General features: G+C 42.8%; 2 protein-coding genes across 2 annotated transcripts in view; both read left to right on the top strand.

Annotated features, from left to right (window-relative positions):
* epb41l3a (erythrocyte membrane protein band 4.1-like 3a) overlaps positions 1-10,123 on the top strand; it is a gene marked incomplete at both ends in the record, with an annotated part of 23,218 nt that extends 13,095 nt beyond the window's left edge. The window contains 8 exons of the mRNA XM_079754650.1: positions 1,528-1,625; positions 4,485-4,667; positions 6,238-6,294; positions 6,849-6,920; positions 7,950-8,000; positions 8,377-8,478; positions 9,136-9,216; positions 10,013-10,123. Coding sequence (XP_079610776.1) covers positions 1,528-1,625; positions 4,485-4,667; positions 6,238-6,294; positions 6,849-6,920; positions 7,950-8,000; positions 8,377-8,478; positions 9,136-9,216; positions 10,013-10,123 — 755 coding nt within the window. The remainder of the gene's footprint in view (positions 1-1,527; positions 1,626-4,484; positions 4,668-6,237; positions 6,295-6,848; positions 6,921-7,949; positions 8,001-8,376; positions 8,479-9,135; positions 9,217-10,012) is intronic.
* A 3,866-nt stretch (positions 10,124-13,989) lies between these two features.
* Positions 13,990-15,000, top strand: part of LOC307088699 (piezo-type mechanosensitive ion channel component 2-like) — a gene marked incomplete at its 3' end in the record, with an annotated part of 8,089 nt that continues 7,078 nt past the window's right edge. Inside the window, exon 1 of the mRNA XM_079754651.1 lies at positions 13,990-14,971. Coding sequence (XP_079610777.1) covers positions 14,920-14,971 — 52 coding nt within the window. The 5' untranslated portion in view covers positions 13,990-14,919. The remainder of the gene's footprint in view (positions 14,972-15,000) is intronic.

Genomic DNA, 15,000 nt, shown 5'->3' on the forward strand with positions numbered 1-15,000 from the left:
ATTAAAAACGGTTCCCCTCAGTATGTGCGAATATTTGGTTCTGATTGGATTAAGCTCAGTGTGGTGGATTCCAACCAATAGAGAGGCTATGTGAGCACCCCTACTGAACCCAAGCTTTATTTTCATATTTTTCTCAGTTTAAGGCCATGTTTTAATATTTGCATTTGATCATAAAGATCACATTAGCTTCATTATCTTTTGACAGAATTAATCCTGAAACTAATGTAAGTAAATATAGTTGGTGAAAGTTAGTGATCTAGAGAACTACAGAACCGACATAGCAGCTAGCATTGTGCTTGTGTTCTCGTTCGTCACACTTCAGAGACACGTCGTTAAACATTGGTCATTAATGTCAACTGCAGTAAAGTATGGCTCAATAAGAGGGAGCAAAGGGCAGAGTACCGTTGACAGTTTTTGAGTGACTTTGTTTTCGTTTGTCGCCGGTAGACCGTTTCATTTTCTATCCATCCAAAATATTTACAGTATATACATATCTTATGTTTATTATATATCGACAGAATAGTTAGCGTGTATATTATATATATTTACACGACTGGCTGATATATCCTTGGGCCATGACATTTTTGAAATAAATGACATTTCTTGATGTGGAAAATCTTTCAATTTGGCCAAAATTGCACAAACCCCCTAAGGAATATTTAATTGAGATTCAGATCGAAATCAAAAGCTCAGCGGACTCTTGTTCTGATTCTAAGGTCCAGCCCCAGGAGGTGTGCGTGTCCTAGCCTCTCTATAGCAGGTTGATAGCTTACCATTAGCTTAGCGTGTTAGCTCTGTTAGAGTTAGCTTGGTTAGCATTTAGCTTGGTTAGCATGTGTGAGATCAAATGTCCTGGAATCTCCTCCAAGCTTGCACACACCCACAGTTTGCATGGGGCTGGTCACTCACTGCTGAGCTGTGATTGGCTGATTATGCCGTTGTCTTGACAACGAGCAGCTTTTTAGAGGGATAGATAGACAGAGTGTGTGTGTGTGAGTAAATGTGTGTGTGTGTGTGTGTAAGTACATCTGCGAATGTGTGTGTGTGTGTGTGTTTTAATTCCATAGGTGAGTATGGGTGTGTGTGTGTCAGTCCATATGTGTGTGTGTGTGTGTGTGTGTGTGTGTGTGTGTGTGTGTGTGTGTGTGTGTGTGCGTGTGTGCGTGTGTGTGTGTTAAGTCCATATGTGTGTGTGTTGGGCATGTTTTTGTGTGAGTTGGTTTGTTCCTTTATATACAGTATATACAGTATATGTATGCGTGTATGTGTGTTCATATATTTTCCTGTATGTGTGTGTGTGTTTGCGTTCACATATATGTGCCTGTATGTGTGTGTGTGTGTCTTTGTGTTCACATATCTGCCTGTGTGCGTGTGTTTGTGTGTCTGTATGTTCATATATCTACGAAGAGTAGTAGTAGTATGTTCATATATCTGCCTGTGTGCGTGTGTTTGTGTTTGTGTGTTCACATATATCTCCCTGTGTGTGTGTGTGTGTGTGTGTGCGTGTGTGTGTGTGTGTGTGTGTAGACATGGGCACCGGGCTGTACAGAGGATCTAAGGGCCACGCTATGAGTGACCTGCTGCCCTCCAGGTCCTCCATGAGGTCAGAGGAGGAGGTGGCCCTGGTCCTACCAGGTACCTGCATCACAAGACCCCGTCATCACATGACACACAGTGTTCAACATTCAACAACTTTATTCGTCACACGCACGTTCACGATGTACAGTGGAATGAAAGGGACCATGCTTGTAGGATTTTGCAAGAGCAAAAAAACAGTAACAATGTCAACACTCAAAATAAGCAAGAATATCTACGGTAAAAAGAGGTAACCATCTTTACAGTTAAAAGAAACAACAATATATTTACAGTAAACACAGGCAACAGTATTTACAATAAGCAAGAAAAGCCACATGTTTCTGATAGGAAAGCCGTGGGAACGATGCCGTTACCGTGGGAACGATGCCGTTACCGTGGGAACGATGCTATGGGCTAGCGTCGCTATAAAGCTCCTAACAGCTCGGTTTTAACCTTAGTTTCGGTCTTCTCCTTTATCGTTGTGGTACTATCTCTGGTGGCCACTCTGGAGCGATGGAAGAAGTGTGCGATAAACATTGTATAGGCTAACGTTTATGTCCAGAACTGTGTTGTGGTCGTAAGATGATAGTTACCATCTGAGTAGCGAATAATGCATTAAAGATAAGCACAATAACTAAAAGAACACACAATCGCCGTGGATCAGCCAACACGGTTACCAGACTGGGGATTATGAGTGATTATCAGTGATTAGTGATTATCTCTTACTAGTGTTTGCTCTTCTTATTATGATTCAATTCTCAACGCAGTGGTGGAAGTGGTCCAGCAGAACGACACGAGGAAGGAAGAGGAGGAGAAGAGAAGGAGAGAGGAGAAGAGGAGGCGAGAGGAAGAGAGGAAAGAGAAGAAGAGGAGGAGAGAGGAGGAGAGGAGGAGAGAGGAGGAGAGGAGGAGAGAGGAGGAGAGGAGGGAGGAAGAGAGATTGAGAGAGGAGGAGAGGAGGAGAGAGGAGGAGGAGAGGAGGAGAGAGGAGGAGAGGAGGAGAGAGGAGGAGGTCTTACAGACAGACGAAGACAATACCAGAGCTACGGAAACTCAGAACAGCCCAAAGCTACAGGTAACACACACACACACACACACAAACACCAACACATATATGTAATAAATCACAAAAGTCCAAACAGACGAAGTTGGTTGACTGTGGCTTTACTAAGGTACGTTGTGATTCACGTATGTACCCACGCACGCATGTATCTGTGGCAAAGCAGTATGACCTGTCGTAAATAGGTATAGCTACCTCCTGCATGTGAAGTCACTGCCGTGCACGTTATCACAGTAACAGTGATACTATGACATTATATAGATAGATGGCCTCCTCAGTTTACCCTGTCCAGTTCACCTTTACTTAACTTTGGTTTCTCTCTTTCTTTTTACCTGTTTTCCTCTCTGTCTACCTGTCTCTCTTTCTATCTACTTGTCTTCCTATCTGTCTGTCTGACTGACTTACTGTCTGTCTATCTTGATGTCTGACTGATTTACTTTCTGTTTACCTGTCTGCCTGTGTGCTCATCTTTATCTCTGTCCGTCTATCTACTTGTCCGCATGTATGTCTGTCTGTCTGTCTGTCTGCCTGTCTGTCTGTCTGCCGGTCTGTCTGTCTGCCTGTCTGCCTGTCTGTCTGTATGTCTGTCTGTTTGCCCGCATGTCTGTCAACCTGTCTGTCTACCCCTCAGACTGATCTAACAGACACTGGAATAGATGGAGACCTCACAGCCACCGAGGTTCAATATTAATATATTCATAAAATAATAACATTAAAACTAAATAAATAATATAAAATATATAATAATTATAACAATAATCATAATAATCATAATAATACTAGTAGTAAACAATGAATGATGATAATAAGAAGGTAATAACTGATAATAGTTGTAATAATAATTACAATTACATATTATTTTAAATTAATAATCATAATAATAATAGAATAGTAATAATTATAATAGGAACAATAGTCGTTATAATAATGATAGTAGTCATCGTGATAATAATAACAGTAATAAAAGTATTAATAATAATCATCCATACTCTGACATGTCTGTTTGTCTGCGTGTCTGTACGTCTGCCTGTCTGCCTGCCTTTCTGCCTGCCTATCTGCCTGTCTATCTTCCTGTCTATCTGTCTGATGTTGTTTTCAACAGTCAGATGATGACTGGAGAACACAGGTGAGTTGGTTATATTTTATTACTATTATAATCTATTCGAATTATTTTAATTTATCTTAGTTTTTAATAAGAGTTAATATACAAATAAATTGTTGGTACTTGAAAGTGAACCCTCATGCTTGGCTATTTTCTTATATATATATATATATATATATATATATATATATATGCTGCTTCAAGGGTGTGTTGTGAAGAACTCACATATATATATATATATATTGTTATATATCATCTCCTCCCATCCTCTCCTCCTTCTAACTCCCTCCTCTCCCTCCCCTTCCTCCTCTCCTCTCTCCTCTCTCCTCTCCTCCACTCACCTCCTCCTCTCCTCCTTCTATTTCCCTCCTCTCCCTCCCCTCTTCTCTCCTCCTCTCCTCTGTCTCCTCTCCCCTCCCTCCTCTCCTCTCTCCTCCTCCCCTTCTCTCCTCCCTCCTCCTCCGCTCACCTCCCTCTCTCCTCCTTCTATCTCCCTCTTCTCCCCTCCCCTCTTCTCTCCTCTCTCCTCCTCCCCTCTCTCCTCCCTCCTCCTCCGCTCACCTCCTCCTCTCCTCCTTCTTACTCCCTCCTCAACCTCCCCTCTTCTCTCCTCCTCTCCTCTGTCTCTCCTCTCCCCTCCCTCCTCTCCTCTCCCCTCTCTCCTCCTCCCCTTCTCTCCTCCCTCTCTCCTCCTTCTAACTCCCTCTTCTCCCCTCCCCTCTTCTCTCCTCCTCTCCTCTAATGCAGGAGAGTCCGGAGGAGGTGCAGGGCCACAAGTCCACCATCCAGGCCCTGCGACGCTCCTTCATGGAGGAGACGGAGGGAGGAGGAGGAGCAGGAGGTCCGACTGAGTGGGAGAAACGCCTTTCCAACTCTCCTCTTCGTAGGCATGACGACGCTCCCATGATAGAACCCCTGGAGCCCGAGGAGGTCAGACTCTATCTCTATACATCTATCTATATCATCTATCTCTACTCATCTCTCTGTCTCTATACATCTATCTATATCATCTATCTCTACTCATCTCTCTGCCTCTATACATCTACCTATATCATCTATCTCTACTCATCCCTCTGTCTCTATACATCTCTCTATATCATCTATATCTACTCATCTCTCTGTCTCTATATATCTATCTATATCATCTATCTCTACTCATCTCTCTGTCTCTATACATCTAGCTATATCAACTATATCTATATCTCTACTCATCTCTATGTCTCTATACATCTATCTATATCATCTATCTCTACTCATATCTCTATCTCTATACATCTATCACTATTCATCTACATCTATCTCTAGTCATCTCTTTATATATATAATCTATCTCTGTCTATCTCTAGTCAGCTCATTGTATCTATAATCTATCTATGTCTATCTCTAGCCATCTCTTTATATCTATAATCTATCTATGTCTATCTCTAGTCATCTCTTTAAATCTATAATCTATCTCTTTTTATCTCCCACTCTATCTATCTCTGCCTCTAGCTATAGTAATCTGTTTATGTTTATTTTGATATCTATCTACCTATCTCTATATATCTATTCATCACTTTATATCTATGAACAGTTTATATATATTTATATATATATATTTCATTGGCTGTCTGTTTCTGTGTATCTGTCTCTAGATACCAGAGGAGGAAGTTCAATCCACAATTGATGAGAGCCAGCCCCTCCCACCTGACAGCAGCTTAACTGTGATAGGCCAACAGGTCTGTCCATCAGAAATACTGCTGTTACTGCTACATTAGGATTTTATCGATCCAGTACATTCTACGGTAATCTTTAATGTTCTGTTACGATCCATTACATTATACTTAACAGAGTTTGTGTGCGTGTTTGTGTGTGTGTGTGTGTGTGTGCGTGTGTGTGTGTGCGTGCGTGTGCGTGTGTGCGTGTGTGTGTGTATAGCCCGTTTCAGAGGAGATGTCCTCTGAGGTGTCGGTGCCTGCCTCCCACGGCCTGGTGAAGGTACTTTGAATATCAGTTGAACCAGTTGAAGATTGGTTGGACTGGGCAGTAACCAGTAGAACCAGTAGCAGACGGTGGTTACATTGAGCCGCTCCCAGTATTACGAGTAGAAGACCGTGCTTGTACTCCAAGCATAACCAGTAGAAGGCTGTGTTTGTACTGGGCAGCTCCCAGTATAACCAGTACTAGGCTGTGTTTTTACTGGGAAGCTCCCAGTATAACCAGTACTAGGCTGTGTTTGTACTGGGCAGCTCCCAGTATAACCCGTACTAGGCTATGTTTGTACTGGTAAGCTCCCAGTATAACCAGTAGAAGGTTGTGTTTGTACTGGGCAGCTCCCAGTATAACCAGTACTAGGCTGTGTTTGTACAGGGAAGCTCCCAGTATAACCAGTACTAGGCTATGTTTGTACTGGTAAGCTCCCAGTATAACCAGTAGAAGGTTGTGTTTGTACTGGGCAGCTCCCAGTATAACCAGTACTAGGCTGTAGAAGGCTGTGTTTGTACTAAGTGGTACTGGACAGGTTTCAGAGGAGATGTACTCTGAGGTGTCGGTGCCTGCCTCCCACGGCCTGGTGAAGGTACTTTGAATATCAGTTGAACCAGTTGAAGATTGGTTGGACTGGGCAGTAACCAGTAGAACCAGTAGCAGACGGTGGTTACATTGAGCCGCTCCCAGTATTACGAGTAGAAGACCGTGGTTGTACTCCAAGCATAACCAGTAGAAGGCTGTGTTTGTACTGGGAAGCTCCCAGTATAACCAGTACTAGGCTGTGTTTGTACTGGGCAGCTCCCAGTATAACCCGTACTAGGCTATGTTTGTACTGGTAAGCTCCCAGTATAACCAGTAGAAGGTTGTGTTTGTACTGGGCAGCTCCCAGTATAACCAGTACTAGGCTGTGTTTGTACAGGGAAGCTCCCAGTATAACCAGTACTAGGCTATGTTTGTACTGGTAAGCTCCCAGTATAACCAGTAGAAGGTTGTGTTTGTACTGGGCAGCTCCCAGTATAACCAGTACTAGGCTGTAGAAGGCTGTGTTTGTACTAAGTGGTACTGGACAGGAGAACATTATCTTCATGAGGAGATTCTAAAGCCATTCAGATGAACTTCTTCCTCTTCCTGTTTTTATTCCAGACGTCGGAAAAGGTGGAGACCGTCTTCGTGAAGACAGAGTCACATGACGAGGACAAGCCAATAGAAGAGCAGGTAGCAACACCATGTCTCTCAGGCCCGCCCCCATGTTGTCCTCCACAGCAGTATTACTCATTGCGCTGCTCGCAAGCCACATGCGGCTCGCCAAGCCTCTATTTGCGGCTCGCATGGCGGTAAAAATATACAGTGATATGATCATGCAGTGAATACAGATATTTAAAAAAGCAATACAAACAATTATTTAAAAAATAAATCAACAGCGGCATTAAAAGGTGGAAATATAGCCTTGTCTAGAAAATATTTTTAAACTTGCTCGGCTCTACGCTGACAGCGGGGTTGCCAGATTGGCGGTTTTCCTGCATAACAAGAGAGAATGTGCTCTTTGGATGGACTTATTCTTATTAACTTATTCTTCAAAAGCTTCCATGTTATGTGACCCAGTGTCTCCACATTATTCCAGAAAATAGCACACAGTCACACAAGTCTTAATTTTCCTCTCAAAGTGCACCAGATTGATGCATTCCAGGTTAAAAGGTACCAAATTTTCTTCCGGGGGAGCATGCCCCCGGACCCCGCTAAGGACCGGGTTCCCTCCACAGTTTCACAAAATTCTGTGGGAAACACTGCTTCAGGGAGGACATATTATTAAGCAGGCATACTTATTTATGACTGGATTTATAGCTTTTGATACTTTGCGGTAAAAATGGCTCTCCTGTTGACGTCGTCCTGTCAGTGCGGCTCTCCTGAAAAAAATAGTGAATACCACTGCTCCACAGCCTCCACTAGAGCTCGATATGATGGAGGACGGGAGGGGATCAAACACAACTCCCGGACTAGCCACCAGACTAGCTAACAGGCTAGCCTCTTCTGTGTGTGTGTGTGTGTGTGTGTGTGCGTGCGTGCGTGCGTGCGTGCGTGTGTGTAGTAGTAGTAATTAGTAATGTACTTATTGTAACAAATGCACTTATTGTAAGTCGCTTTGGATAAAAGCGTCTGCTAAATGCCCTAAATGTAAATGTGTGTGTGTGTGTGTGTGTGTGTGTGTGTGTGTGTGTGACCCATTTCCGTGTGTGTGTCTCCCAGGATGAAGAGGTTCCTGTGGTGATGAAGACTCTGACCTATGAGGCTCCAGGGGTGAGGAGGCTTCTGTGCTTTGTGTGTGTGTGCGTGTGTGTGCTTGTGTACGTAAGTGTGTGTATATGTGTGTGTCTTCTTACGCCAGTCTCTACTGAAGTCTCTTTGAATAAAAGCATCTTCGCTGAATGAATACTTGACCTGAATCCACATACTGTAGTGTTCTGTAATATCTATTCATAATGAATGAATAAACCACTATAACATTATTGATGTTACCTCAACATTATAAAATGGTTCTGAGGTGCTTTGAGCACATTGATTTATTTGCGTTGTCAAGGAAACATCTGGTGGACAGGTGTATTTAACAGTTGTTGTTAGTGTTGGATTTGTGGTCCAATGATTAGGAAGTGTTTAATAGCGATTTGTATTTTAGGTGTGTGCTAACACAGAAACACCACTAGAGGGCGTCCTGATGAGTTCTCAGACGATTACTGCAGAAACAGCAAATACTACGACAACTACACACATTACTAAGGTAAATACTACGACCACTACACACATTACTAAGGTAAATACTACGACCACTACATTACTTAGGTAAATACTACAACTACACACCTTACTAAGGTAAATACTATGATATTATCTCAATATATACATATATCGATTATATATAATACTACATCTAACTTCGTACATGCTATGGCGACTACAGTTACTTATAATAATAATAATAATACTATTACTACTACTAATAATGAAGATATTAATAGTAATAATAGTGATGTAAATAATTAAACCAGCCGTATCATATATTAGTATATGCTACACGTGAACCTCCTAAAATGGTGCAATTTGATTGGTTCGCTATCTCGGGACATTGGGCAATATCCCATGATTGAGATCTCAAACTCGGTATATTGCATGACGGTCGTCTCGTCACGCTAATTAAAACAAATAAATCCCGTCAAAGTGTTATCTTGTTTATTTTTGGAGTCTTCACACGTAGTATATACTAAAACAAAGTATTAAGTATTGATCATAATAATGATTATTATTATCATAATTGCAATAATATTAATCATGGTAATAATACTGCTGATGATGATGATAATAACATTACAGTTACTGCTATTATTGTGTCCTAGTTCTGGTAGTGCTTATTACTGTTGAACGACTGGTTGTGATTCAGACGGTGAGAGGCGGCGTCTCAGAGACCAGGATAGAGAAACGCATCGTGATCTCAGGGGACACAGACATAGACCACGACCAGGTACCTGTCTGTCTGTCTGCCTGTCTGTCTGACACTCTGCCTGCCTGTCTCTCTGACATTCTGCCTGCCTGTCTCTCTGACACTCTGCCTGCCTGTCTCTATGACACTCTGTCTGCCTGTCCGACCCTCTGCCTGCCAGTCTTTCTGCCTGTCTTCCTGTCTGAATGTTGGCCTGCTTTTCACCCTGTCAGCCTGTCTGCCTGTCTGTCTATCACTCAGTCTGTCTTTCTGTCCGTATGAATGTTTCTGTCTGTGTGCCTGCCTGTCAATCTGTCTATCTGCGTGAATGCCTGTCTGTCTGTCTGCCCAACTGTATTTCTGTCAGTCTATCATTCAGTCTGTCTGTCTGTCTGCCTGAATGTTTCTGTCTGTCTGCCTGTCAATCCATCTGTCGGTCTGCCTGACTGTTTGTATGCCTGTCTGTCTGTCTACCTGTCTGTCTGTCTGCCCCTCTCTCCGTTTGTCTGCTTATCAATTTGTCTGTCAGTCTGTCTGCTTGTCTGCCTTTCTGTCTTTCTGTCTGTTTGTCTGCCTGTTTGTCGTTGGTCTATATTTCCCCCCTTATCTTTACCTTCCATAATCTATTTTCTCTTCTTACTCATCCGTCTGTCTCTTTCCTACCTGTCTTGTCTGTATGTCTGCCATTCTGTCTGTCTGTCTGTCTGTCTTGTCTGTATGTCTGCCATTCTGTCTGTCTGTCTGTCTGTCTCTCTCTCTCTCTCTCTCTCTCTCCCCCTCTCTCTCCCTCTCTCCCTCTCTCCCTCTCCCTCTCTCTCTCTCTCTCCACTTAACAAAGGCCTTAGCGCAGGCTATCCTAGAAGCTAGACAGCAGCATCCTGAGTTGTCAGTAACCAAGGTAACCGTCCATAAAGAGACGGAGGTCTCCTCAGAGCATCCTCTGCCTTGATGACATCACAGGTAACCGGGATTGGCCACGGCCCTTTCAACCGTAACACAGTGGCTGCTGTTCGATTGGCTGCTGTTTAGCTTCTGCTTTCCATGCTACATCGCTAATCGCCGCATGCAAAGACTCTATGCTGTGCTATGAGTGAGTGCTAGTTTAAGAATCCATCCTATGTTAAGAGTCTATGCTATGCTAAGAGTCCATGCTAGTTTAAGAATCCGTCCTATGTTAAGAGACTATGTTATGCTAAGAGTCCATGTTATGCTAAAAGTCCAGGCTACTAGCATTTAACTACAATACACTAATCATTCAGAGTGATCGGTTCATAGCATCTTACCTCTTGTGAAGAAATGTTCTATTTGTTTGTGTTGCTGGTTCCTTAACTGCAGTTTACAACACTTTATCGTGTTCTACCGCAGGAGTGAAGACTCATGGCGACGTCATGGGTGAGGAAGACAGAGGAACCACTTAAACAGTTCCTACAGCACTTCCTGGTCCCCCCTGACCACTGAAAGCACATGCATGCTTACTTGTATATGCACACATCTCTATGTATCTACAGAGTGCAAACCGCTGCTTCATACTAGCACACAGCGCACGACCACACACACACACCTCAGTGGGGCTTAGAGAGGGGTGAGGCTATACATGGGTGAGGGTGTAGACGGGTGAGGTTATAGAGGGCTGAGGTTATAGAGGGCTGATGGGTGAAGTTATACAGGGTGATGGCCGAGGTTATAGAGGGATGAAGTTATAGAGTGGTGATGGTAGTTATCCTCAGTTTGTTTCAGTTTCCCTTCTTACATTATACAGGGTGGATCCTTAAATGTACACATTTAAAAAAGAATGTAATCTTCTGTTGGACCTTTGTATAAATAGTTGGCCGTTACCCAGGTTCTGCCCCCTCTACTCCCCAGTTGAACACTGCCCCCTAGTGTCAGGTTACAGTTAAACCCCCCTTTACTGTAAGGATCGTCTTACAGTTGAACCACGCCCCTTTTGTCATGTGACAATTGAACCATGCCCCCCTAGTGCCTGGTTACTGCTTCCCCAAACTCCTAATGTCAGGTTTGATTTAACCACGCCCCCTATTGCCAGGATGCAGTTAAACCACACACCTGATGTCATTATACAGTTTAACTCCGCTCCCTAGTGTCACGTTAGCATGTAACCACGCCCCCACTGTCACGTTCAATTGTAACCACGCCCCAAGTTTCACGTTAGAATGTAACCACGCCCCAACTGCGGCCCCTAGTGTCAGGCTACAGTATAACGATGCCCCCTAGTGGAAGGTTAGAGTTTAACCACGCCAATATTTATTAATTATTTAAAATGTTTTCTGATCATTTTGTTTTTTCTGGGATTCCATTAACCATTAAAAATGTATTAACTTCTATTTAATCAAAAATAAATGATGCGTACACAACCTGTCTTCTTTCCAACATCATTTAACATGTTAACAACATAACATGTCTAGAAATGTTACTCATGTCCTAGCTATCAGATATAATATATATTAATAGATGTTCAAGTTTTTATTGTATGAATCTTATGTGAAGAGGTGCTCTATTTGTCTATTAGAGTGCACTTCCAAATAATGTATCTTTGTAAATACGTAGTGTATGACTGTGTGTGTGTGTGTGTGTGTGTGTGTGTGTGTGTGTGTGTGTGTGTGTGTGTGTGTGTGCGTGTGTGTGTGTGTGTGTGTGCGTGCGTGCGTGTGTGTGTGTGTGTGTGCATGAATCTGACCCAACTTTCCTGCCTAGGATTATTAAAGGACTATCTTACTTTATCCTGTTTGTCATAGCGCTGCTGTTGTTTTGGATACCAGGCGCCGCTGTTATAACGTGTCATAGCGCCCTCTGGATAGCAGGCGCCGCTGTTATAACGTGTCGTAGCGTCCTCTGTACAACAGGTGGTGCTGTTGTAACGTGTCATAGCGCCCTGTGTACACCAGGTGGTGCTGTTGTAACGTGTCGCAGCGCCCTCTGGGCACCAGGCGCCGCTGTTCTAACCTGTCATACCGCCCTCTGGATACCAGGTGGTGCTGTGCTCTAGGTAGGGTAAGAGCTTTACCTAACCCTAGTTCTCCACTACTGTATTCGTCGCACTAGTGTTACGCACCTCTATGTAGGGTTAGAGTTAGAGCTCAACCTCAGTACTTAACTAGTACCACTATATATTATTATTATTATTGTTATTATTTTTATTATTATTATTATTACATTAATAGTATTAGTACTTCTAGGTAGGGTTCGATTTTGAGCAGAACTTTACCCTACCCCTTATACTTAGTAGTATTACTGTGTATACTGTACCTCTAGGTAGGGTTAGGGTTCGAGTTAAAGCCTAACCCGATAACTTTACTAGTACCACTGTATTTCCATTAATAGTGTAAGTAACTCCTGATACAATTACTATTAATGCAGCCTAGGTATGTAGGCAGACAGACAGCCAGGTAGGCAGGCAGAAAGACGAGTAGGCACACTTGTGCGTGTGTGTGTGTGTGTGCAGGCCCGCCGCTCCCTATACGCAGAGTGCGTAGGGCACCAAGTGGCACCAAGGGGCACCAAAAATTATGGTTTGTAAAAAAAAAGAAAAAAGTTATTACATTATTGAATTAAAAAAATATATAAATTAGTTATGAAGAGGCCCACCGTTGTTTTTTCTTCATTGCATAACCTATCACTCAATTTTGGCAATTATATGTTTTTACCTAATATATAAAAAGAGGCTCCCCTTCCCCCCCCCGCTCGCGTAGGGCACCGAAATGGCCAGCAGCGGTTTTAGTGTTTGTGCGTGTGTGTTGGCATGTCTGCCCATGTGTGTTTCTAGGTTTCATGAACATCCGGGGCTTAGCCCAAAGGGAAAAGCCCCGGCAAACTGTTTTTGTATGCTTTATTGTGTTTGCAAATTTTTTCATAATGCTTAACGTAAATAAACAAAATACGCCATTTATTATAGCTTTAAATGGCTACCTTGCTGCTGTGCTGCTTATCCCCAAACATCTTAAGTTCCATTCAAGTTATTTCAGAGTAAAATAAATACAAGTGAGACAGACCTTACACACACACAGTCCGGTTATGTTTTTAAACTGTTTATTCTCTTGCCAGAAGGACTATCTAGAAGGACTAGGCTACTTTATTTTGATTTATTCTCTTGCCAGAAGGACTATCTAGAAGGACTAGGCTACTTTATTTTGAGATGTCCCTGGAATCCCGATGTTTCTCTCTAAATAACTAACTACCAATATTAACTAGAATCATTTCATCAATTCTTGACTAAATTGAATTAATGCATTCCATAGTTACCAGCAAATATACCAATAAATAAATAAATAGAAATAAAAATAAATATATATTTGTTACCGAACAATTATATTCGGGGCTAATCAAATAATATCCGTGGATTTAGCACCGAATAAAAGAGCCTAGTGACGCCACTGTGTCTGTCTACCAGACAGGTAGACGCGTGCATGTGTGTGCGCATGCGTGCGCTTACGCGTTTATGTCTGTGTGTGTGCGTGCGGGCGTGCGCTTACGTGAGTGTATGTCTGTGTTTGTGTGTGTCTGGGGTCTCGCTAGCTTCCTCTGAGACGTGGACGTGACGTCAAGACATCGGTGGAGTCTGGCCGAGTGCCAAACATCTGCAGCCCGCTGATTGGCTGAGGTCCAAACATCTGCAGCCCGCTGATTGACCTAGGATGCTGTCAGTCAGCGAGCAGCGGGGCGGGGCCGCGGCTCGTCCCAGCGGGGGGGCGGGAGGCGGGGGCGAGCGCAGGACTTCTGCTAGGAGTCGATCCGGGAAAAGAGCGAGAAAAACAGAGAGAAGAAGAAGAAGAAGCAAAAGAAGACGGGAAAAGTTTGAGATAACAACAGAAAGACTAAGGAGAAGAGCCTACGCTTCAGATCCAGAACCGGAGTGGAGCCCGGTGGTCGTAGGAGAGGGTCGGGGGGGTTAGTCTTGGTCCAGTGTGGTTCAGGGTGAGATTCTCTGGACGCTCAGGAGACACGTCGCGAGTTCACATCTGGACGCGCTTAGGACTCGAGTCGCTCTAGGACTCACGCACACTCATGTGTTTATATCTGTGTATGTGTTTATTTAAAGTACTTATTTTAAGTAGTTTAACAGCAAATGCTGAATTAACTGGACCTTTACCTCCTAAACCATCTCGTTTAATATTTTCTTTAAAGTTTGGTTGAACATCAATATCGTAGTCTGGTTTTAGACGTGTAATTGTCTGCTGTAATATAACCATAATAGTCTTGTTTAATACTTAAAAGGCGGTTTAAATATCATAATAGTCCAGTTCAATATTATAATAATCTGGTTGAATATCAGGACCATCCCGGTTAAAACTTGAATAATCTGTTATAGCCTAATATATTTTCATAATAGTCCGGTTTAATAATTTAACGGTCTGGTTGAATATCAGAATAATTTAATTTTAAACTTGAACAATCTGTTTTAATGTTATCTTAATAGTCCGTTTGAATATCAGAATAAAAGTCTGGTTTAATACTCCCTAATTAAAGAGTAGAGTCTAAGAATTGAATTTAAGACTTCAAATAGGTTCACTCCGAGAAGTCCTCAGAACCTAGAACATAAAGTATCTCCAGTGGATGAGAGGAGGAAGGAAATGGTTAAGGGAAGAGGATGAAGAAAGTTTAAATGAAGACGATGAAGATTATCAAGTGAAGATGATGAAGAGGATCCCGTAGAAGTGAAGATGATGAAGAGGATCCCGTAGGAGTGAAGATGATGAAGAGGATCCAGTGAAACTGAAGACCAGTTTGAAGATGGTTTCAGGGCTGGTTTACCGCCTGCTGCTGCCCATCTGTCTGACGGCCGGTAGGTCAAACTTATTACACTAAGTTATC

Source organism: Pollachius pollachius, assembly GCF_949987615.1.
Source record: "Pollachius pollachius genome assembly, chromosome: 17".
Lineage (NCBI taxonomy): Eukaryota > Metazoa > Chordata > Actinopteri > Gadiformes > Gadidae > Pollachius > Pollachius pollachius.